The 25,463-nt window shown below is 38.9% G+C and overlaps 1 protein-coding gene across 2 annotated transcripts in view; it reads left to right on the top strand.

The window, feature by feature from the left end:
- LOC139758976 (uncharacterized) overlaps positions 1 to 25,463 on the top strand; it is a 36,534-nt gene that overhangs the window by 4,641 nt on the left and 6,430 nt on the right. The window contains exons 3-11 of one of the 2 annotated variants that reach the window (XR_011714967.1): positions 149 to 344; positions 2,708 to 2,813; positions 3,473 to 3,594; positions 7,740 to 7,874; positions 10,854 to 10,986; positions 11,589 to 11,688; positions 13,550 to 13,653; positions 16,472 to 16,589; positions 25,193 to 25,331. Coding sequence is in view for 1 of the 2 variants with exons in the window: in XM_071680837.1 (XP_071536938.1) it covers positions 149 to 344; positions 2,708 to 2,813; positions 3,473 to 3,594; positions 7,740 to 7,874; positions 10,854 to 10,986; positions 11,589 to 11,812; positions 13,550 to 13,653; positions 16,472 to 16,589; positions 25,193 to 25,362 (1,308 nt within the window). In the remaining variant the exon portion in view is untranslated. Of the gene's footprint in view, positions 1 to 148; positions 345 to 2,707; positions 2,814 to 3,472; positions 3,595 to 7,739; positions 7,875 to 10,853; positions 10,987 to 11,588; positions 11,813 to 13,549; positions 13,654 to 16,471; positions 16,590 to 25,192; positions 25,363 to 25,463 lie in introns of those variants that run through there. The other variant, XM_071680837.1, reaches the window with a different exon arrangement.

Genomic DNA, 25,463 nt, shown 5'->3' with positions numbered 1-25,463 from the left:
ATATTTATGCAGTATATAGGCTGTCCTATACATGTGTTTTGTGTAGATTAAGCATTAGACGGTAATAGAGATAGGATGAATTTGAGCAAAGAGAAGTAGACAGAAGTAGACATTTCCTATTTGTAGTGATATACTTTTTTATATGCAGCATGGTGTGTATCTTCCTAAAGGAAAAGAAGACATAAGATACATTCGAGTACGAGTAGTAAGATTGGTGGGCCCTATGGCACGTGTTTATGGCATAGACACTGGTAGTATTCATGTATGTGAAGCAGCTGATCTTATTCTCCTTCCTGCCAGAATTCTAAACTGTACACCATGTGGCAGATTGGCTCGTTTACCAGGCAAGTTATCATGGCTTTGCATAAATTGTGTGGTATCTTGCATTAGGTATGTTCAAAAATTTGGTTATATTGTAGAGAGTTTAGTTAGTTTGTGATGCATAGAGAAAAGTTCACGTACAGCTGAAGGGCCTGGTTCTGAGATTCTTTTGGTCCATACAAGGACCTTTTAGTATCCACAGTTATGCATCCCAAGATATCAAAATTTGACCATCAAAAGCTAAGTTTAACTCAATGTTAAGTTACCAGGATGTTTGTATACTGTATCATTTTCAGGATAAAATGTGCAGAAAGTGCTGTTGGCACTTTTAAGGTGACTATTGTAATTAGCTTACAGTGAACTGGTAGTATACTTAGCGTACTGTTTTTGAGTCTTTTATAGTGTGCTCAAGGTAACTATTATAGTTTGCTTAAGGTAACAGCAGTCCATTGTTGTAACCTGGTAATTTTGAGGAAACATTTTTGCAGAGTATGTTGGTATTTGTGTACATCAATGTGAAATGTCCAGGTCAAAATTACAAAAAGTGAGTTTGTTATGTCTCAGTCCAATGGGTACATCATTCCTGGGCACTTTTTTAGTCTTTACAACAACCACATGGATTCGTTTTAGTCATGCTAAATGAAAACAGCTTTAATGTATAATGTAGTCGTGTGTCAAAACAAACATGTTTAACAGTTGCAGGATATAGCACATCTCTTAGGTCAAATTTTGCAGTTCAGGAATACTTGAATTTATAGAGGAGAATGATGTGTTATTGGGTGTAGATAGAGGAAGTCTGACAGGATTACAAGATGTAAGTTTATAGGGTAAATATATAAGGTAATCAATGCTGTGCATAAGTTGCACACAGACTGAAGCATAATAATGTTTGGACATTGCTCGATTTGATGCATTTACTAAGGAAATAAAAAGGATGCAGCCCTTTTATATGTTCATTGTGTGGCTTTGCTGAATTCTTTTAAAATTTTTGTCAGACTTTGTTTGATTAATAATTTTATCAGGCTTTATTAAATTATTGTATTAGTTTTGTAGGCTCATATTGCAAATGGAACCAAGTTGCTGTTTCCTTCCAACTTTTTTATGGGCATCTTGAAATTAAGCTTTTGATGCATATCTTGTTCAATTCATGTTAGATTTTTTCAATTTTCTTAGATGTACATGTTTTCATATTACATAGTGCCTCAGATCCAGCATTCCATAATCCAGAAGCTCCTGAAATTCAGCTCTTGTGGGAATTCTGGTCTGTGAAATCCTTACCACTTCAACCTTTTTTTTTATAGAATTGCCTATCACTATCTCATTCCACATTGGAGAAAATCCAGTTAGAGCAAAACATAACGATGTGAAGCAAGTGACACTGCAAGAAATGACTAAGAAGCCATCAAAGCTTTGCATATACTCAGGTACAAAAAATTCATCTTCACAAAGCCCTTTACCTGATGTGCTCAAGCATGAGCAGAGTTTTATTGATCCTTCCAGTGTATCTACTCCTACTCGTATGTTGGATAAAATGTAAGATCTTTCTCGTGCCTCTCCTGAGGCATCAGCCTCATTGTAGAAAGATGACACTTATTTTTAAATTTCTTCAACCTCAACTGGGCTAGATACCACCCACAACACCTGAACTAAGTAATTATCTGTCTGCATTAATAACATGTACATTTTGGATTGAAAAGAGTTCAGACTTTATGATAAGTACAGTAAATAATTACAGGTGAAATGTTTAAAACTTACATGAACTTATATATTAAGAAAAGAAAACTCCATAGGTTATATTTATAATTTTTCTTATCTGCTTTGCTATGAGGCCTTAGCAGTTCTAATACCCAAGATGAAGGAAAATCTGTTATTTGGCACCATTTTGACCCCAAGGTTGCTGCATTTGAGACTAGTGCATATCATTTATTCTGAAATATCACTGTATTTTTGCATTCATAAGATTTTTTGTGCACAATAGAATTATGGGTTTTGATCATTCATTTTCTTAAGTTAGGTTGGATGTTTGTCAGGCCTGCTGAGATTACTCTGTCATCAAGTTTGAGGTAGTGAGAGCATTTATATTACTTCAGCTTAACTCTCGTCATCTTGTTTGCACAGCGCTTGAATATTTGTATACAGTACTAATGTGTATGTATATACATGTGTATGTGGGAGGATTGGGCTATTCTTTCGTCTGTTACCTTGTGCTACCTCAATAACGCGGGAGACAGTGACAAAGTATAATAAAAAAAATAGTACTAATGGACATTGCACTTTTGACTTCTTTTAATGTTAGTACCTTGTGAACTGTTCTATATTTGTATTTCAGTTTAACACTTGATATTATACTAATGAGTTACATCAGTGTGACTGTTTTTATAAATAGTTATTCCAGCTCCAAATCCAGCCCTTCTAACACCAAGCCTGGCACTCCTAGTGGCTTTCTCTCAACGTGCTGATCTGGCACAGGAGCTCTGTAACATAGATATTCGGTTAGTTTATTTATTGCAGTATCATGTAGTTCTTGTTATCCATTTCTAATTATATATGCTGATTTAAGCAGAATATTTGATTCAAAATCATTAGGCATAGTGTGTCTTTCAGTGTTTGTGTCCATTACCAAGTATAATATGTATTTTACATTTATTTACTTATAAGATATGCTGTATATCTGTATTTTAAGGTTAGAGCTCTTGTCTCTATTTATTCCAGTTTGGAGAGAGGGATGAGTATGTGGGCTATAGGAGGGACTGGGAAGTGAGTCAGTTGATGTTTGCTGGTGACAGGATTGGTGATACTTTCAAGTGAGAGACTGCTTAAGTTGACGTCTAAGTTTGGAGAGTGGTGATAGTTTCAAGTGAGAGACTACTTAAGTTGACGTCTAAGTTTGGGAGAGTGTGTGTGAAAGGAGGAAGTTGAGAGTAAATGTGATTAAAAGCATGGTTTGGCAGGGCAGAGGAACATCGTAGGTGGTATGAGTAGCAGTATTACATGGTTAAGACACCATTTCAATTCAAGTACTGATAAATGGTTAAGGTACCACAACAAGTAGTGCTACAGATCAGTTTCTTGACATTCAAAAAAAGGCATTATTTTATGGAGAGTATTAGGGCATTAAGGAAACATATAACATGTACTTTGATCTTTACAGGCCCTTGGCATCTTGGATTCAGGTTAAGGGTTTAACACAATTAACTCTGGATCTTTTAGAAGCAATAGTTGAGGCTATCCCCAAGACTCATCTCTTACCTGATATATGTTCAATAGTAACAGGTACAGTATGCTAGAAGAACTTTGAAGTTTTGTTAGATTAATACTTTTGCATATTCCATTGTGTCAATTCTGAAACCATTTGTTAGAAACACAGGAATTTTAATTGAATGACAGAAAAAGACATATCCAGTTGGAAATGAATGACAGGAAAAAACATTGCCAGTTGCCCATATCATGTTTTATATTCCATTAGGATTGGCATGACGTTGTTTACATGATCATGTTTAAACAATGATTGCAGTGTTCCTGAGCTCTAGTATCCGTAGCTGGATGTAAGAGTGCAAATGTGAATGTAAAAAGTAAGGAATGGGAATTGCTGAGTCAAAAGGAGAAAATGATAGGAAGATGGGAAGAGTATTGTGAAAAACTGATGATTTTGGGAGAAGGTTAGGTAGCTACGTTTACAAGCATGGGTATGGAGGATGAAAGGAAAAGGGTACAAGTGCAGGTCCCACTAGCAAGAATGAAGGTAAAAAGGGTGATGATGATATTGAAGGTAGGAAAGGCACCTGGAATGGGTGGAATTATTGCTGAAATGTTGGAAAAAGTGTGATAAAGTGGATGCAATTGATTTATAGTATGCCTTGGAAGCAGAAGGTTGTGTCTGAAATTGAGAGTTTACATGAAGATTGTATAATAGTATGATTAAAGGGGATGGTGTGAGAGGAAGATGACCTATGACATGGGGAAATAGATTTGAAGAGTACTGTAGGGAGAGTTTTTTTTTTTTTTTTTTTTTTTTTTTTTTTTTTTTTGTCGCTGTCTCCCGCGTTTGCGAGGTAGCGCAAGGAAACAGACAAAAGAAATGGCCCAACCCACCCCCATACACATGTATATACATACGTCCACACACGCAATTATACATACCTACACAGCTTTCCATGGTTTACCCCAGACGCTTCACATGCCTCGATTCAATCCACTGACAGCACGTCAACCCCGGTATACCACATCGCTCCAGTTCACTCTATTCCTTGCCCTCCTTTCACCCTCCTGCATGTTCAGGCCCCGATCACACAAAATCTTTTTCACTCCATCTTTCCACCTCCAATTTGGTCTCCCTCTTCTCCTCGTTCCCTCCACCTCCGACACATATATCCTCTTGGTCAATCTTTCCTAACTCATTCTCTCCATGTGCCCAAACCATTTCAAAACACCCTCTTCTGCTCTCTCAACCACGCTCTTTTTATTTCCACACATCTCTCTTACCCTTACGTTACTTACTCGATCAAACCACCTCACACCACACATTGTCCTCAAACATCTCATTTCCAGCACATCCATCCTCCTGCGCACAACTCTATCCATAGTCCATGCCTCGCAACCATACAACATTGTTGGGACCACTATTCCTTCAAACATGCCCATTTTTGCTTTCCGAGATAATGTTCTCGACTTCCACACATTCTTCAAGGCTCCCAGAATTTTCGCCCCCTCCGCCACCCTATGATCCACTTCCGCTTCCATGTTTCCATCCGCTGCCAGATCCACTCCCAGATATCTAAAACACTTCACTTCCTCCAGTTTTTCTCCATTCAAACTCACCTCCCAATTGACTTGACCCTCAACCCTACTGTACCTAATAACCTTGCTCTTATTCACATTTACTCTTAACTTTCTTCTTTCACACACTTTACCAAACTCAGTCACCAGCTTCTGCAGTTTCTCACATGAATCAGCCACCAGCGCTGTATCATCAGCGAACAACAACTGACTCACTTCCCAAGCTCTCTTATCCCCAACAGACTTCATCCTTGCCCCTCTTTCCAAAACTCTTGCATTCACCTCCCTAACAACCCCATCCATAAACAAATTAAACAACCATGGAGACATCACACACCCCTGCCGCAAACCTACATTCACTGAGAACCAATCACTTTCCTCTCTTCCTACACGTACACATGCCTTACATCCTCGATAAAAACTTTTCACTGCTTCTAACAACTTGCCTCCCACACCATATAGTCTTAATACCTTCCACAGAGCATCTCTATCAACTCTATCATATGCCTTCTCCAGATCCATAAATGCTACATACAAATCCATTTGCTTTTCTAAGTAGGGAGGGAGAGGTATGTTGGAAAAATGCATTGATTGGTGGATGTGAGGGAGGCATGTAAGAACAGGGATAAGTGGGGACTCTTTTGCTGTGGCCACCTTCTTTATGGGATTTCTTGAAGGAAACAGGCATCAAAGATATACAAACATAGATAAAACTGGTCAACTTTAATGTGCAGTGTGAAATATAAAGATCCTCATGTTTATTAGTGAAGAATTGACTTGAATTTAAGATGTGTAAGAATGTGCTGAGAGACTATATGCACTTGATTGCTCTTATGTGAATGGAAACAGAATGAAAGATTAGATTATGAAAAAAATTATGTATGATATATTGTTATTAGAATTTTCAGAAATAGTTGAAAAATATCAGACCCAACCTGTCAAAATATCTGTATCCATTGCACCATCTTTTGATATTCAGTAAGTTAGTGTATTCTCCTCCATGTGCTATTCCAGATACTCCTCATATTTACACCTCCCAACATACTTCATCCAAGTCTGCCCTTGTTCTTTTCTCCATCTTTGTCTTGCTTACTCTTCACTTGTATACCTAAGGCTAGCATTTTAGCATCCATTCTCTCTCTTCATACCCACACTATCACAGCAGTCTAATTCTTCCTTCAATTTTTTTTTTATTCATCTATACCTCATTCTGATTCATATTTCTCTTTGTCCATCCATTTTTTTTCAGATTCTGACTTTAGGAAATCCACATCCATACTTTTAAATTGTGCCTGTGTATTGCTGTGGATGCATATGTTGGTGCCTTTAGGGCTGAACTGTTTCCTCTAAAAATCTGTGCTACACTTGTAAACTCGTCATTACTTATCATCCTTCCTTTCTAAGAATATTAGTTGCTTACCTTCCTTTGTCACCCTTTCAAGTATCTTAGCATCCATTACTATGACCTTTCCTAATGAAACTTGATATACACTCTCCTTTTTACAGTCCATGTAAATTTAACATTCAAAACTTCCCATGTTTTGCTATGTTACCTTGATCTTGGTAGCATTCACTTTTGACTTTGACTTTGTCTAACATTTCCAGAGTGACATGCAGTTTCACCTCTGGTCCCTTCAGTCTGGTATCATCTTCATGAAGCAACTTTCCCACTTACCACATCTTTCAGTCCTTCTACTAGTGGCTTCTTCATAGCTTAGTTTGTAAGGATAGTAAATTGTCACGGAAACGATACATCCTCTTTGCACTCCCACTTTAACCCAGACCATTTGCTTATTCCTCAACCTACCATCATACTTACCATACTTTCTTTTTCTTAGTTCTTTACTGTCTCCTGAAGCTTCACCGATTTACACATGCTCATTACCACTTCCATTTTCTGTTTAATACTTTTACCAAGTCCATAGATGCTGCATACTATATATATATATATATATATATATATATATATATATATATTTATTCCTCTGTTTTTGTACCCTTTCATATATCTCTTTTGCTTATTACCTCTCGTGATCCTTTTGACTTCTGGTCTATACCGTGGTATATGTGTCTATATGCAGGTAAGATGCGGTAATGATTTATGTACATATGATTCTTTTTATTCAACTTCAGTTAATGGGAAAGTGTTTTTGAGATCTTAGGATAGAGTGAGTATGAGTTTAAGTAAGAAGGGTTCAGATTTGTATGAGCCACTATGTTTTAGATAGGAAGCATGAATGTATACAGTTTCCTTTACATTTTTGTAAACAAATGGTCTTTACATGTAAGTGCTCTGGAATGCAGTAATTTTACCAATTTCTTAAGTTCAAGAATGTAATCATAGATATTAAGGCTGCATGTTTATTTGCCCTCCCAGCATCAATGCAACCACTGTCACCATAACCACCCCATTGCCACTGCTGCTACCACACCTACCATAACCACTGGATGTAAGCTTTTCAGGCTGTGACAGCCAGTCCATGTAGGGTTGGTGGGTTGCTGGATACTGTGTTGAATTAGCTGAGGTTGTCTATGTATGGGTCCAGCATCTATAATGGACAGAGTAAAAATTCCTTTATCCTTTGAAATCTTTGAATGCATAGAAATTATGTTGTAGGATTTTTTTACTTTAATTTTTTCAGATTATTTACTGAGAATAACACTGAAGCAAACACAAGAACCAGCTTATACAAGAACAGCATTTTCAATACTCCTATCTGCAATGCAGTCTTCTCCAGAGATACGTCTCTTCTTGGCAAAAGAAGGAGCTTTCATAAGTAAGCCTGAGAATTTTTTGTGAAACATTTTTCTCTCTCTCATTCTACGTGTAAGTTCTAATGTTTTAGGTGGGTATGATTGGGGGGACCGTTCCTACCCCAAGGGAAAGAAAATTGGGCAGACCATGATGAGTTGTAAGAATGCAGCTACCACTGCAATGAGTGTCACTTCAAAGATGAAGGTATCTGGTATAGGAGATAGTATGATCATGTCTTCTAAGGATGAAGAGGAAGATTATCACCCTGGAGAGGGAACTGGATGTACTACAGAAATTAAAGTGTGGTGAGAAGGTGAGTGATATCTGGAAAGCTACTGGCTTAGTTTTGTTAACTTTGTGCACAATAAGCAGCCAAATTAACAAAATCTAAGAAAGAGTGCCAAGAGATTGTTTTTAGATTTTTTTTTTCCACGTCTTTATGTACAATGTGGATTTTAGGGTCTGAGATTTTTGCCTCAAATGCATCTTGGCTAGTAACATGGAATCCATTGTGAAAATGGTTTGTGTTGGATGAGAATTTTATGTAACAGGCACTTCTCAGGGATGCCTATTACTCAGTAAATGAGAGATGATTTTCTGCAGTGTGGAAATTTTCTAGCTGAGAGAGAGCATGGTTTTAGGGAAGGAGATCATGTGTAACTAACCTCTTGTAGTTTTACAAGAAAGTGAGCCCAGACTTGGACAAAGGAGACGCTGGGTGGACTGTCTAGATCTGGAATGCCAGAAGGCATTTGACACTGTGACACATAGGTGGCTAATCATGAGGCAGATTCACCAAGCAGGAGTAAGGGGAAAGTCCTTCATGGGATAGGTTATCTCAGTGGGAGGGAGCAAAAGGGGCATAAGAGGGGATCCTTTTCCAAATAGGTTGAAGTGACCACTGGAGTGCCACAGGGTTTGGTGCTGGGACCATTACTCTTCTTTATCTACATAAATGACTCACCTGAAGGTATAGAATCATACCTAGATACGTTTGCAGTCGGTCTAAAGTCAACCTAGCTGTTCATCCACCCCTAGGGATTGGTCAGTAGAATATGTAGTTGGCTCAAGCTAGGGAATATATATACATTATATAGCATTAATGGGATGGCCTTGATTAGGGCCTGTGCTGTTTCAGCTTTAAAAGATAAAAGATCATGATGTAAAAGTCATGAGCGAAATGAAAAGTGAAGAGGATTGCATCAGTTTACAAGGGGGGCATAGATAGTCTCCAAAGATTGGTGAAATTTAAGCCTTTCAAATGTAAAGTACTGAGGATGGAACAAAATGAAAGATGACCTCAATATGATTATTGCCTTCAGGAAGTAAGCTTCAAGATTCTGTGTGTGAGATGGACTTACGAGTAAATATCGTACTAATTCCATTGCTAGAGTTCCATATTAGGAGAATAACTAAGGAGTAAAGAAATATTTAGTAAGCTATTCATATACTACATAAGGCCAAAACTAGAATATGTTTCTCAGGTTTGGTGACTGTACCTAAAGAAGCACAAAGAACTCATAAGATCCAGAAGAGGGCAACAAAGCTGATACAGGAATTGAGAGAGCTAAAGTACAAGGGAATGCCGGAGGCTTTGAATATTCCCTCCTTGGAAGAGAGAAGAGTGAGGGGTGACCTGATCACAAACTTTGAATTTTTAAAAGACTGACAAAGTAGGCAATAGACAATATTTTGAGTGGTGTAGTAATAGAGGAACCAGAGGGCATAATATGAAACTAAGTAAGAAACTTGTAAATAAGGATGTAAGGAAAGGCTTTTATAGTATAAGAGTGATGGATGACTGGAACAGAATGACTGAAGACTTGCTTAATGAAGGCAGCATACATAAATGTAAGAGTTTGTATGATAGTAAAAGTGTTCAAGAGATAGTGCACCCACGAGTGTAAAATTTCCTCCACACAGTACAAATAGGTGATTACCCACCTGTATGCATCACAAAGCATACATGCACTTATTAAGAGCTTTGTCTCAGTCTTTTTAGAGAGAGAGTGTGAACGAATGTGGCCTTTGTGTCTTTTCCTAGCGCGCGTGTGCAGGGGGAGGGGGTTGTCATTTCAAGTGTGGCGGGGTAGTGACAGGAATGAATAAAGGCAGCAAGTATGAATTATGTACACGTGTTATATATGTATATGTCTGTTTATGTATATATATGTATACGTTAAAATGTATAGGTATGTATATGTGAGTGTGTGGACATGTATGTATATACATGTGTATGTGGGTGGGTTGGGCCATTGTTTCATCTGTTTCTTGCGCTACCTCGCTAACGCAGGAGACAGTGACAAAGTATAATGATAATTATGATGATATTCTTTGGATCTACTTCATGCTGGATATTCATTATAACAACCTAGTCTAGGTTTAGTATGTGTTTTTGTAGTATTTTTGCTGTTTTGATTGTAAAATAAAAATTTGTTTTGAAGTTTCCACACAACCAGGGATATATATGGATACGGTTTTGTTTTGATATATTCATTATCTTACTCAGTGTCCCTCCTGATAGCCATCCTCTTCGATGTGAAGTTCTTATCCTTAAAGAGTGTTTAGAAATTTAGTGATAAGTAGCACAACCCAGGAGTGCCATGAAGTATAAACTGGGTCTGAGCCTTTTTACTTAATGATGAATCTGACATATAGTGGGAGAGAGAAAAGGTAAGGAGACTCATTGGTAATGTGATTTGTGTTTCAGTATTTTGTTCTCACATTAGTAGCAATTATTTTGATGAGTTTAATCTGAAATTATGCTTCATCTTTGTTAGTTAGAATCCTCTTACCCTCCAGAACTTCGTATAATGAAAAACTATAAAAAAGGTTAACATTAAAATTGCTAGAGGCCATGAGGCAGATTTTTTCTTTGATCAGGCTGAGTTTTTCACATAGAAGTACTTTCTGGTAAATTATTGGCCATCCAATCTACAGTTGTTATCCCGATTATGTCAGTTGGGTTACTGTGTGATTACTTCTTTATACTTTTTGACAGCACTATGTGATATGGGACTCAGGCTTGGGGAGGAACAGGCATGGGACGTTGTCCGAACTCTATTAGGTGGCAGTAAAGCAATGGAGAAGTGGATCTACCTCTCCTGGAAGGTGTCACGCATTCATCGCAAAAGGTAAGTGACTGAACCTTTGTAACCTTTCATTAAAACATTATTTATTTATTTATTTATATATTTGTTATACTTAGTCGCTAACTACCCTTTCTCATATGTCTGCAACATGGCAATGTAGTAGAAAAAATGTTTTATAAAAAATTGCTGATTTGAGAAGGTTGAAGTTACTTCCTCTAGGCTAGTGGTAATAAGATCAGTGTTTATCTATGCACAAGTAAGAGGTGAATATTTAGGATGAGTAATGGCAAAAAATGAATGAAGAGTGTCATGCTGTAAACCAAAGCTTAACAGAATGGCTTTTATGGTGTAGCATGTGTAACCCTCTTATATTTTGAATCTCAAAATGGCTTGTGCAGTCTAATTAGTGTAATATTTTTGTAGTCTGAACCTCAAAATGGTTAGCAAACCCTGATTGGTGTAACTATTTATCATATAATCCTCATCAAAGTAGAATTATATATGAGTAGGTAGGAGTAATTTTGTTGTATGGATTTGGCATTTCTGTAACATGTTAAAGAAAAATTAGATGACAGAAGCCCATTGCTTATCTATTTAAGTATTAGAATTTCCTTTAGCCTAAGACAATCCCACTCTGTTCTCAGAACTTCGAATAACTGGGAATCTCAGACACATCAAGTATTACCATCTAGTACTTCCTTGAATGTGGATACATCCCCTTCTGTGATGTACATAGCTTCTATGGTATGTTATGACAGTAACTGGGACTTAGAAGTGAGGAATACCATCAGAAGCCGCCAACTGATTCATTATCAGAGTCATGGTGGATGGAAATGGGAAAGAGGGCAAATTCTTGCCTCAGATGTAGGTAAGTTGCGTGTTATGGGTGATGTCAGTTATATGCTGCTTATGGCAAGACTTGTCATCATTTGAGGTATTGTCAAATGCTATGACTGTCTTTGTTACTAGTAATGATAACAGATGCACATATTAGACAAGCAGTTTTGATATTAGAAAGTAAGCCTGTAATGACAAATGTTATATTAACCAGAATCCTCTGAAGTCAACTGAGAAGGTAAGAGCTGAGGCATTTATGGTTGTGACATTTTCAGAACTGGATTAATGGGGCTAAAGACATTGTGATCTTCAAATTTAGAAATATTCAAAAGCTGAATATTATTTAGAAGTTGCAATAGTGAAGTATTGATGCTCCATCTCTAAGGACATTGGTTCACTCATGCAGTAAGGCAAGTGGGAAGTTGTTGTCTATTAATGATATCTATTTGTTCTTGTGAAGCTGGAGGTGTACCTCTTTTCAAGAAATTTCTCCTTTAGAAGTCAGCATCCATTTACACTCAGGTTATTTTTTTCCATTGTCTTCATAGATCTCACTCATCAGAGATACTGGTCTGTAGTTCATTGAATTTTTCCAAGTCTTTTTTCTCAAAGGTAGGCACTACATATGCCTTCTTACACTTGCACAGCCTCTTCCAATAAATTTGTAACATTTATAAAGGCTTGCCAGGTGTTTCTATACATGTCTTGAACATGAATAGAGTGAGTTCATTGGGGTCATGTGCCATATATGGATCAAGACATTCCAACCACCCAGTTATATTTTGTCTATCAATTACAGTCTTTCTAAGTCCTCTTCCTCATCCTATCTTTCATGTGTAGGGATTAAATTGTCAGCTGTGATTACACTTTTGAACTTTTTATTCATTGCCTTTTATATTAACTTTAGTAATTCATCCTCCAGAATCCCATTGCTTGCTTTACTGCTGTATACCATCAGGTACTCCTGATAGATTAATGGAATAGTTTTGGATTTTCATCTGCTCTGTCCACAATTTATTTATTTTCTTAAGTTCTTGTGCTTCTCTTTCTTCTTTTTGTTTTACTTACCCCTCACTGATATCTTTCAAATCTAATTGTCTCTAATTATCTGTGGGTAGATAGATATACACCTATCTCTTTTCTTACCAACATTCCCCCTTTGTACTGCCATAGGAACCCATTTTCTAATCTCTTCATTGTAGATTTCACAGAACCTTTCATTGTATTATTCTTTGTTTTGGCAGTGGAATTTTATTTTCCAATTTATGTTCCCAATTTGATTGTTTACCTTTCTACAATTTCCATGACTGTATCCTCTGTGAAGCTGGTTTCTTCTCTGATCTCAGTGTGTTCTCACTGACCTTTCAGTCAAATTCAAGTACTATTCATTGCCATGACAAAATGTTATATTTAAGTGGTAATTCACTCTCCTGTAATATACTCCCTTCCCTAACTTGTATGAAAAGGCTTGGGAAAAATGCAATTCATCCATATCTTAGCCAGAATTAGGAGGCACTCATGTATACCAGTTTTGTGTGTGTGTAACTTGACTCTGATACTATAATCTACCCAAATTAGTTTATTCAAGAGAAAATAGGAGGTATACAGTTATTGTTTATGGAAAGTGTCTATATCTTTGAAAATATGTAGCTAATACTTGTATATGATCAACATAGGGTAGAATATGTAGGGAGTACTATGTTTTATGCAGAAGATTATATGAATTACTATAGATTTATAATTTTTTTTATAAAAGTGACTTTTGCAGGCAAGCTGCACTATCACCACATGTTTGATTTGCAAAATGACAAGACTCATCACATTATCCTTGACAAGAGTGTACCGAACATTCGGAGGAATACCCTTCTACAGGTATTGACAGTCTCTTATGATTATTCATTGTAAGAGACTTCAGAATCCTTTACTTGTCTTTGAAATGGCCGTAAGATATTTAGAACTTAGAAACACTGCTGCAAAATTAGTCTTTTATCCTTGAACAGAGCTCTATTTCATGAGATTTACTTCTTATTGTTGATTCTTGATGTTGGGGTTGTACTTCATAATCACAGCCCTTAATACCTGAACTTCATCCCTGCATTAGACAACAAGAGCTGCTGAATTTGTGTGGAAGTTGGTCATTCTGTCTAGTTCATATTTCACACCAAGGAAACCTTTCTAGTTTCAGCCAGTGATGAACAAATCTTACTTCCTTTTATTAGTTGTAGGATGTTGTGGAAGTGAGTCATAGGGTGGAGGAGGGGGTGCAGGATCTGGGGACAGTGAAGAACGTGTGGAAAGAGAGAACATTATCTAGGAGAGCAAAAAGAGGTATGTTTGAAGGAATAGTAGTTCCAACAATATTATATGGTTGCAAGGCATAGGCTGTAGATATGGTTGTGTGGAGGATGGTGGATGTGATGGAAATGAAATGTTTGAGGACAATATGTGGTGTGAGATGGTTTGATCGATTAAGTAATGAAAGGGTATGAGAGATGTGTGGTAATGAAAAGAGTGTGGGTGAGAGAACAGAAGAAGGTTTGTTGAAATGGTTTGGACATATGGAGAGAATGAGTGAGGAAAAGTTGACAAAGAGGATATATGTGTCAGGGGTGGAGGGAACAAGAACTGGGAGACCAAATTGGAGGTGGAAGGATGGGGTGAAAAAGATTTTGAGTGATTGGGACCTGAACATACAGGAGGGTGAAAGGTGTGCATTGAATAAGACACCTTACAAATCCAGATGATGTCATTCTGGTGGCAGACGTGAATAGAGAGATATTGTAGATGCAAAGGTCTCAGTTTGGGAGAGTGTGATAAGAGGAAGTTGATAGTTAATTTGAATAACAGTAAGTTCATAAGAATCAGCAGGGGACTGAGACAAGTTGGTTTGAGTGTGAATCTAAATGGGAAGAACCTGGAGGAGGTGGAATGCCTTAGATATCTGAGTGTTGACTTGGCAGTAGATGGAACATTAGAAGCTGATGTGAATCATATGGCGGGGGATGGGACAAAGGCCACTGTGTGTTTGGTAAAGATGGGTATGTCTGATGGTATCCCAGCAGTGTTTTAAGGGTGCAAGTCTTGGGCCCAGAATGCAAACGACTAAAAGAGGGTAGATATGTTGGAAATGAAGTGCATGAGGACCATATTTGGTGTAAGGAGAGTTTGATCGTGTAAGAAATGACTGTGTAAAGAGTTGTGTGGTTATCATTGGAGCATAATTAATAAAGCAAACCAGGATTTGCTAATATGGTTTAGACATATAGTGAGGGTGAATGGAGAAAGTCTGTCCAAGTGGATATAAATGTGAGATATAGAGGAAGCAAAAGGAAGTGGGAAACCAAGAATTGATAGAAGAATAGAGTGAAAGAGGCACTTGAGTTATCAGGGCACTAACATTCTGCAAAATGAGAGTGTTCATGGGATAGAGAAGATTGGAGCAATGTGGTATAAAAGGAGAAATGTGCTGTCTTGTTCAACAGCTGGTAGTAGTTGGTAGGTAGCAAACGACCAGGGAGGTGTGTTACCAGTACTACCCGCCAGGGTATTAGAAGGGTTAGTGACAGTTGCGTCGTGAGCCAGCACTTCAGTGGTTGTCAAGTTGCACTACTCAAATCTGGGTAGCTGTCTTTCCTTTTTGCCTCACCCACACATGGACTACTGGCTTTCTGTCCACAAACAGAGAATCTCTCCTTGTTACACATAATGCTTGACAACATTAAACTCACACAGCTCTTTCTTCTTAACTCTAGATTTGCCTGTGGTGAGCACTATGCACTAGCCATGCCTTTTGACAAAATGGTAGGAGCAGTAGACAGCAGTAGTAGGTAGGAGCATTTATGCAGGAGCGTTAGGTAGAAACATTAGGTGGAAGTGGTAGGCAGGAGCAGTAGGTGGATACATTGGCTAGTAGTAGTCGGTAGGAATATTAGGTAGGAACCTCTGCAAGCACTGCACTAGAGTTGCCCTTTGCCAGTGGCCTGTTAAGGATGAGGCAGTAAAGGCTAAGAAGCGGCACTGGAGTCCACTAGTTATGAAGATGCTATTGCCGTGACTGCCCCCTTAAGGGAGTTTTAATTGGAACAGACACCAGAGATAAAGATAAAAGTATGGTGAGATGAACCAGGGCATATGATGTGGTTTGGGGAAACCTTGGAATTGTCTTTGGGGCTTGGCTGTGGATGGGGCTATAGTTCCATGCACAGTAAACATCAGCCAGAGAGTAGATATGAGTAACTTAGGCTGTTCTTGGTTTTGTCCTGGCACTGCTGCATTATTGTGGGATCAGCAAACAAGGACAGAAAAAAGAAACAAACCCATGTGTAAAAGAATTGATTTCTTTAAAATATATTATGTGGGACAATGATGAATGAAGTAAAACTAGCTGGGAAGCAAGATTTAAGAGTACAAGAATAGTTGCGTTTGGAATAAGTGAACAGTTTTAACAGTGTAAGAATAGGTGTGTTTGTAATGGGTTAATAGCTTTAACAGTTTGAGAATAGGAGTGATTGGAATAGGTGAACAGTATGTAATATACCACCAAAATAATTAGATATGTTTTAAAGATTTGCAAACTAAAGTGGATTGAGAGAAAAAATTCCCTTTAAGTGCCCTTATGTTTGTCAAGCAGTAAATATTCCATGGGCAGCTCATTTACAATAGACATTCTAACACTAGTGTAACTGTTCAGATCATTCTTGGGATGCTCAATACAGGACTTGGTGGCAGGATATACATTGGTCTAAACCAGTCTGGCATCATCTATGGGGTAAAGATAAACCAGAACCAACGTGACTGTTTCATGCTAGGTAAGACCAGAGGTGGTAAGACATTCATGACTGCAAAGTCTACACTTTGACAGAGGCTGTATGTTCCTCTCTAGATCTCTATGTTGGCTGTTGTAATCATAGACACTCCTTACTTCTCCAGTAACTTCAGCATAACCAGCAAACAGAGGTACTTACTAAGGGGACCCAGACTACTCTTTAAAGAAAATAGCTCCATGCTGAGTCCAAATATAACTGTAGATCTTTTTCAGTCTTGGGGTCTCCCAAACTGAAAATATTCACATTATAGAAATGGAATATTGAAAATATTTTCTCTTATGATCATGTGCTGTTGCAACTGTCAGTCTTTATCCTCGTCTTACATCTACTAACGGTTCAGTAGGATGTATCTGGTACATACAGCCACTCAAATCACGCACATGGTACCTGCCATATACCATAATCTATCCACCTATTTGTCTATCTATATCTCTATTGCCTGTTCCCTCTGGGAACTCCCATCAAGGGGTGGCCATGGCAAAAGAGTTTCCACTTATCCCTCTCATGTGCCTCCCACACATACCCCATTCCTTGCATTCTTCCACTATTTCTCCTCCTTCAGTATTCCTCCTCACTATTTGCCCATGTCACAGGTGGTCCTCCACTCACACCAACCCCTTTAATTGTACTCTCATACACTCTCCTTGTAAATTTCCAGTCTTGCATTCTTTCCTCACGTCTAAGCCACCTCAAAGTATTACGTTTCACCCATTCTGCCACTCCACAATTCACTCCCTTTGCATTCCCTGCCATACCACATCTTTCATACACCCATTCATTTCTTTCTTCATTCCATCTAGTCACACCTCATACTCTTCTAAAATGACTCATTTCCACAGCCTGGATTCTTGACCTCTGTGCCTCATTCTATGTCCATGGTTGCTCTGCATAGGTCAGGGCTGGGAGGACTATGCTTTCCCTTAATCCTCTCCTCACTTCCATACTAGCACCTCTACCCTTCATTACTCTGTTAAGGGACCCAGTGACTCTTCTACCCTGTACTAATCTCTCCCTTATCTCTCTTTCCATATCACCACATGTACCCAAGACAGCTCACAGATACTTAGATTCCCTCACTTCTTCCTGTCTTTACCCCCTGTATCCACAGCACAATTTAGTACACTTTCTTCTTTCACTCTGTATGGTTTTACGAAATCTGTACTTTCACTCTATTTCCTTTCAAACACCATTACTTTGAAAGTAGAATGCTGTTACTCGCATTTGCCTTCCACTTAAACACATCATAAAACACAACCTCCTGAAGATCCTCTTCACTCTCTGCAAACAACACTATACTATCCACTGACAGGCTTGCTACTAGCCACCACATTTCACCGCCACACTCTTTCTCTGCATCCCCTTTCCCTAATTTTGCATTCATCTCTCTTATCAGTCCATGCATATATGTATATTAGAAAGCCTCAGTAACATCATGCAGCCCTGCCTCACATCTACATGTATCCCAAAACTTTTGCTCAGCTCTCCATCCACTCTTACACACACATTTGCTCCTCTATAGAAGGCTTTTTCACCATCCATCAGTTGTCCTTCTATACCATATATCCTTAACACATCCCACAAAGCATTCCATTCGACTCTGTCATATGCTTTCTCCAGATCCATAAAAGCTGCATACAACTTCTTACCTTTTGCCAAATATTTTTCCACGATCATCTTTACTCCAAAGGTCTGATCCACACATCCCATACCTTTCCTAAAACCCCCTTGCTCTTCACTTATTCTGCATTCAGTCACTTCCATCACTCTGTCGGTTAATAATCTTGCATACACTTTTCTTGGCTTACTTTACAGACTTAATCCCCTGTAACTGTTACATACATTTTTAGCACCTTTCCCCTGGAATAAAGGAACTATAATAGCTTTCACCCATTCTTGAGGCACAACCTTCTGTTTCCAATGTAAATTATATGTAAGATGCATCCACTTTATCACACTTTCTCCTCCTTACTTCAGCATTTCAGACATAATCCCATCCACTCCAGGTGTCTTCTCTTCCTTCAGCCTCATCATTGCCCTTCTTACCTCCCTTTTTTGTATAGGCCCTTCACTTGTATCCTCTTCCTTCCATCCTCCATACCCATGCATGTAACAGCTGCTGCCTTCCCTTCTCCCACATTCATCAGCTCTTCAAAATACTCTTTCCTCCTTCCCTTCAATCCCTTCATTTGATTCAGCAATTCCCCTTCCTTACTTCTCACATCTGCACTTCAACCCATACATCTACCTCTTTTCTTTTCCACCTCCTTCCAGTGTAGTTTCTTTTTTTTTTTTTTTTTTTTATACTTTGTCGCTGTCTCCCGCGTTTGCGAGGTAGCGCAAGGAAACAGACGAAAGAAATGGCCCAACCCCCCCCCCCCATACACATGTATATACATACGTCCACACACGCAAATATACATACCTACACAGCTTTCCATGGTTTACCCCTAGACGCTTCACATGTCTTGATTCAATCCACTGACAGCACGTCAACCCCGGTATACCACATTGCTCCAATTCACTCTATTCCTTGCCCTCCTTTCACCCTCCTGCAAGTTCAGGCCCCGATCACACAAAATCTTTTTCACTCCATCTTTCCACCTCCAATTTGGTCTCCCTCTTCTCCTCGTTCCCTCCACCTCCGACACATATATCCTCTTGGTCAACCTTTCCTCACTCATTCTCTCCATGTGCCCAAACCATTTCAAAACACCCTCTTCTGCTCTCTCAACCACGCTCTTTTTATTTCCACACATCTCTCTCACCCTTACGTTACTTACTCGATCAAACCACCTCACACCACACATTGTCCTCAGACATCTCATTTCCAGCACATCCATCCTCCTGCGCACAACTCTATCCATAGCCCACGCCTCGCAACCATACAACATTGTTGGAACCACTATTCCTTCAAACATACCCACTTTCCGAGATAATGTTCTCGACTTCCACACATTCTTCAAGGCTCCCAGAATTTTCGCCCCCTCCCCCACCCTATGGTCCACTTCTGCTTCCATGGTTCCATCCGCTGCCAGATCCACTCCCAGATATCTAAAACACTTCACTTCCTCCAGTTTTTCTCCATTCAAACTCACCTCCCAATTTACTTGACCCTCAACCCTACTGTACCTAATAACCTTGCTCTTATTCACATTTACTCTTAACTTTCTTCTTCCACACACTTTATCAAACTCCGTCACCAGCTTCTGCAGTTTCTCACATGAATCAGCCACCAGCGCTGTATCATCAGCAAACAACAACTGACTCACTTCCCAAGCTCTCTCATCCCCAACAGACTTCATACTTGCCCCTCTTTCCAAAACTCTTGCCTTTACCTCCCTAACAACCCCATCCATAAACAAATTAAACAACCATGGAGACATCACACACCCCTGCCGCAAACCTACATTCACTGAGAACCAATCACTTTCCTCTCTTCCTACACGTACACATGCCTTACATCCTCGATAAAAACTTTTCACTGCTTCTAACAACTTGCCTCCCACACCATATATTCTTAATACCTTCCACAGAGCATCTCTATCAACTCTATCATATGCCTTCTCCAGATCCATAAATGCTACATACAAATCCATTTGCTTTTCTAAGTATTTCTCACATACATTCTTCACAGCAAACACCTGATCCACACATCCTCTACCACTTCTGAAACCACACTGCTCTTCCCCAATCTGATGCTCTGTACATGCCTTCACCCTCTCAATCAATACCCTCCCATACAATTTACCAGGAATACTCAACAAACTTATACCTCTGTAATTTGAGCACTCACTCTTATCCCCTTTTCCTTTGTACAATGGCACTATGCACGCATTCCTCCAATCCTCAGGCACCTCACCATGAGTCATACATACATTAAATAACCTTACCAACCAGTCAACAATACAGTCACCCCCTTTTTTAATAAATTCCACTGCAATACCATCCAAACCTGCTGCCTTGCCGGCTTTCATCTTCCGCAAAGCTTTCACTACCTCTTCTCTGTTTACCAAATCGTTTTCCCTAACCCTCTCACTTTGCACACCACCTCGACCAAAACACCCTATATCTGCCACTCTATCATCAGACACATTCAACAAACCTTCAAAATACTCACTCTACCTCCTTCTCACATCACCACTACTTGTTATCACCTCCCCATTTGCGCCCTTCACTAAAGTTCCCATTTGCTCCCTTGTCTTACGCACTTTATTTACCTCCTTCCAGAACATCTTTTTATTTTCCCTAAAATTTAATGACACTCTCTCACCCCAACTCTCATTTGCCCTTTTTTTCACCTCTTGCACCTTTCTCTTGACCTCCTGTCTCTTTCTTTTATACATCTCCCACTCAATTGCATTTTTTCCCTGCAAAAATCGTCCAAATGCCTCTCTCTTCTCTTTCACTAATACTCTTACTTCTTCATCCCACCACTCACTACCCTTTCTAATCAACCCACCTCCCACTCTTCTCATGCCACAAGCATCTTTTGCGCAATCCATCACTGACTCCCTAAATACATCCCATTCCTCCCCCACTCCCCTTACTTCCATTGTTCTCACCTTTTTCCATTCTGTACACAGTCTCTCCTGGTACTTCCTCACACAGGTCTCCTTCCCAAGCTCACTTACTCTCACCACCTTCTTCACCCCAACATTCACTCTTCTTTTCTGAAAACCCATACAAATCTTCACCTTAGCCTCCACAAGATAATGATCAGACATCCCTCCAGTTGCACCTCTCAGCACATTAACATCCAAAAGTCTCTCTTTCGCACGCCTGTCAATTAACACGTAATCCAATAACGCTCTCTGGCCATCTCTCCTACTTACATAAGTGTACTTATGTATATCTCGCTTTTTAAACCAGGTATTCCCAATCATCAGTCCTTTTTCTGCACATAAATCTACAAGCTCTTCACCATTTCCATTTACAACACTGAACACCCCATGTATACCAATTATTCCCTCAACTGCCAGTTTCTTATTGTCCCAAAACTTTTCACTTAACTTTCTTCCAAAATCTTCATCTACTCTTTCTTTGCTTTCCTTTATCTGCTTCTTAACATCCCGCTTACATATTTTGTATTCTTCCCTCCTCCTTCGCTGAACTTCCCCTGGTACATTCCTATTGAGCAATCCACCATATGCCTTTTTTCTTCTCTCCTACAGCATTTCTAATCTCTTCCATCCATGCATTGTCCTTTTTATTCCTGTATCTCGCTACCTTGTATCCAGCTATGGATTCTACAACCTTTACTAGCATTTCTTTGAACGTTTACACATGACTGCATTCTTAAATTCACTGGACATCTAAGCTTTCAGTTACCTTCCTTTTATACTCCTCTCTGCATTTTTCCTGATTCATCTTCTCGCATGCCAACACTTTTACCTCTCCATTCTTCCTTATACCATACCTCCACTTCTCCCTCATCCTTATCCCCACAAGAACTGCGAAATGGTCAGTCTCCCCAAAGAATCCTCTCACGACTCTAGCATCCAGCACAGCCTTTCTCAATCTTTCATACACTGCCACACAGTCAGTCAAAGCCTTTTGCTCTTCTCTTCTATTATTCCTCATCCTTGTATATCTGTTGATCATCTTGTGCTGAAAAAAGGTGTTTGCATGGAATAAACCCCTATCTGCAAGATAGCTTCCATTCTCATTTCCTTTAGGCACTCCTCATTTACCAACAATCTCACCAATTTCATCACATCCCCTTTTCACATTTATATCACCCAATATGACCACGTTTCTCTCATTCTCAAAACTGTTTATACGGTCATTCAAATTTCCCCAGAAAAGCTTCATTTCATCCTTACTTCATACAGTCTTCATATTCACAGGTGCATATACACATACTCATGCATACTTCAAAATCCCAGTCTTTCCTTTCACCCACACTATTCTTGATTCATTTCATCCATGCTCTATAACACCCTCCCATATTCTTGGTGATAGCAGAATTGTACATCCTTTTCCCTGATAATTTTCACTCATTCCCATCCTTACTACATTTCCTTCTATGCATAACTTGCATTCATCATTTCCATTTTCACTTCACACACCCTTCCCAAGGATATGGGTTTCTCCAATCCTTAGCACATCCGTGCTACAACTTTTAAACCTCTCTACAATCTCCCTCCTTTTATTCTCACCAGTCATCCCATTCACTTTCAGTGCTATGACCCTCAATTGTCCGTCTATTTAATCCACAGCATAACTGGCAGACTCCGGTGCTGCTTCTTAGCCTTTTGTGCCTTACCCTTGACAGGTCACTGGCAGAGGGCAACTCCAGTACAGTGTTTCCAGAGGCAGCAAGGCTCCAAAATTGTCAAAAAAGTAAAAGTGACAGCACACCTCAGGGGTTTCTCCAAATCTAAAAGTATTGCCCTAATGTAACTGGGTAACACCTCCTCCTTTAGTTCACCCCTAAAGAGTGTAATAATGAGGTCAGCACAAGAAGGTGGGGTAAGACTTTGCTACTCTCATAAAACTAGAGTATCCCTTCGGCTACACTAGTAAAACTAAAGTATCCCCTCGAGGTACTGAAAGTCAATAACTTTTCCCAATTTCAAGCTTTACTTTCCACAGTAGCAGCACCTCATAACCTCATTGGTTATGATAAAATTACTTCTATAACATTATGCAGTTTAGTGTTAGACATGAAAACCTGCATTACATTGACTGGAAAAAATTGTATGTTCAATCATCATTCAGAAATTTTACTCTTGCATGTACATTGTTGTGAATCAAGGTTACATGGTGGCTGCTCAGTGTCTCTATGAGTATGGCACGGGGTGAAATGAGAGAGAGGTCGAATGACGCTGGTGACTGGTTTATTGCCAGATTATGGTGAAACAGAATGGAATTTACCACTTTTGTATTCAGATGATGCTCTTTTTTTTACATGAATTAGAGGAGGAAGTAGATAGAATGGCAGGGATGCTTTGATGATATATGTAGGTGAATACTAAACATGAATGTAATCAAAACTAAACTAAAGGTTTGAAAGAAGTAAGATAGCACAGTGTAATATTTGTTTGTATAGTGAAGATGTTAGAGGAGTGACTAGGGATATGATGCAATGAAAGTATTTTGTATGTAGAGTTGGAATGAAGAGACTTTGGTCGCACATGACAAATCAACTGTTTGAGTAAAATAGAAATGTAAGAAGCAAAAATATTATCTATACACCCTCTCCAGAGATCCACTAGACACAATTTTCACCTCCACTCAACCACCTTATTAACTATTCCATATACAGCCCCAGCTTTTCCATTCTTTAACAGGTTTACTGTCCTTATTTTGTCCTCCTTTTAGTTACTCGGATAGATTCTGTTAAGGATATTATACACACTGGACAGATTATTCAGATGGTGAATTATAACTAATTGTTATTGAAAATGTGATGAGGACAAAGAGAGTGAACACTAAACCCTGTGTCAGATGCAAAAATTGCTGAAATGGAGCTGGGATAAATGATGGCATTTTTGTCTTAGATTATCTGACTTTAAGGACTTTTCTTCTTCACATTTTAGTAACTATGAATCTGTGATGATTGGAAGAGGTGTGTATTGGATAAGAATTGGTATTATTATACTTAATCGCTATCTCCCGCATCAGCGAGGTAGCGCCAGGAAACAGACGAAGAATGGCCTATCCACTCATATACACACATATATATATACATAAATGCCTATACATGCCCATATACATATCACCATATACTTACATATACATACACAGTCATACATATCTACACATATACATATCTCCACATGTACATATTCATACTTGCTTGCCTTCATCCATTCCTGCCACTACCCTGCCACACAGGAAATGGCTTCGCTAACACACACACACACACACACACACACACACCCCGCTTCCTTAAGGTATCCTCGGGAGAAACACACAGACCAGAAAGACCTTATCAAGCCTCACAAGGTAATACATTTTTGTTTTTCACAAGGCATAAAATTCAATGCAGTTCATGATTTTAATGCTTCTATTTTTTTGAGAAGCTCCCTCTAGCAAGTAGGTTTCACCCTTCTAGAGTGCTTACATGAGAGATCAAGCAGTGATGCTTTTGCTCGTATTTTTATTATCCAAGGATAGACTTGATTGCTGACCAGTTTGGGGCTATGAATTTTGTTGTCTGGAGTAACTTGTGATGGTAATTAATGACTTGGTGAATGCTGTGTTTATTTTTCAGGTTTGCAGTTGGCTTGAGCTGTCTGGAGAAATGAATGGGTTTACCTTTTTTTTTTAACCATATGCAGTAAAAGACATCTCAATAGAAATTATGCTTCGTAGAATCTTTTTAAGTCAGAGTACAGATTATAATCTTTCAAATCAGAACCAGTTGTCTCCGTATTCATCACTTTATTGTGGAGATTATCATATGAATAATGAGCAGGTTGTGGGAAATCTCTTGTGTCTTACTCGTGGTGGACAGTGACAGTACTAAATCTCTTTCTCCTTGCCTGATTGTATTTTTTATGAACATTATTTACCCAAATGAGTATTAGAAGTGATAGGAATGCAGTACAGAATTTGCTAAATTTCCTGTGCATATGCAGGCTTTTCAACTTTGGTAACTTCTGAGATCAAGCCAATGTTGCTTCCATGTGACTCACTCATCCAGTTCATCCCTGTGATTCATCCTGGAACTCTTTCCCCGATGTCAAAGGCCTCAGCAACTTCAACACCTCATTCTTCAGAGTCTGACTTCTTTGTTATTATTCTTACAGTAAGTTGAATGCAATCTAATGTGGTGTAGGAGATATAGATTAGCATCCAGAAGTATCAGAACACTAGGTAAGCTGAGCAGAATGTTACGTGACATAGTGT

This window comes from Panulirus ornatus, chromosome 32 (genome assembly GCF_036320965.1).
Source record: "Panulirus ornatus isolate Po-2019 chromosome 32, ASM3632096v1, whole genome shotgun sequence".
In the NCBI taxonomy this organism is placed as follows: domain Eukaryota; kingdom Metazoa; phylum Arthropoda; class Malacostraca; order Decapoda; family Palinuridae; genus Panulirus; species Panulirus ornatus.
The sequence above is the reverse complement of the archived record's forward strand: the minus strand, read 5'-3'. Positions and strand labels throughout refer to the sequence as shown.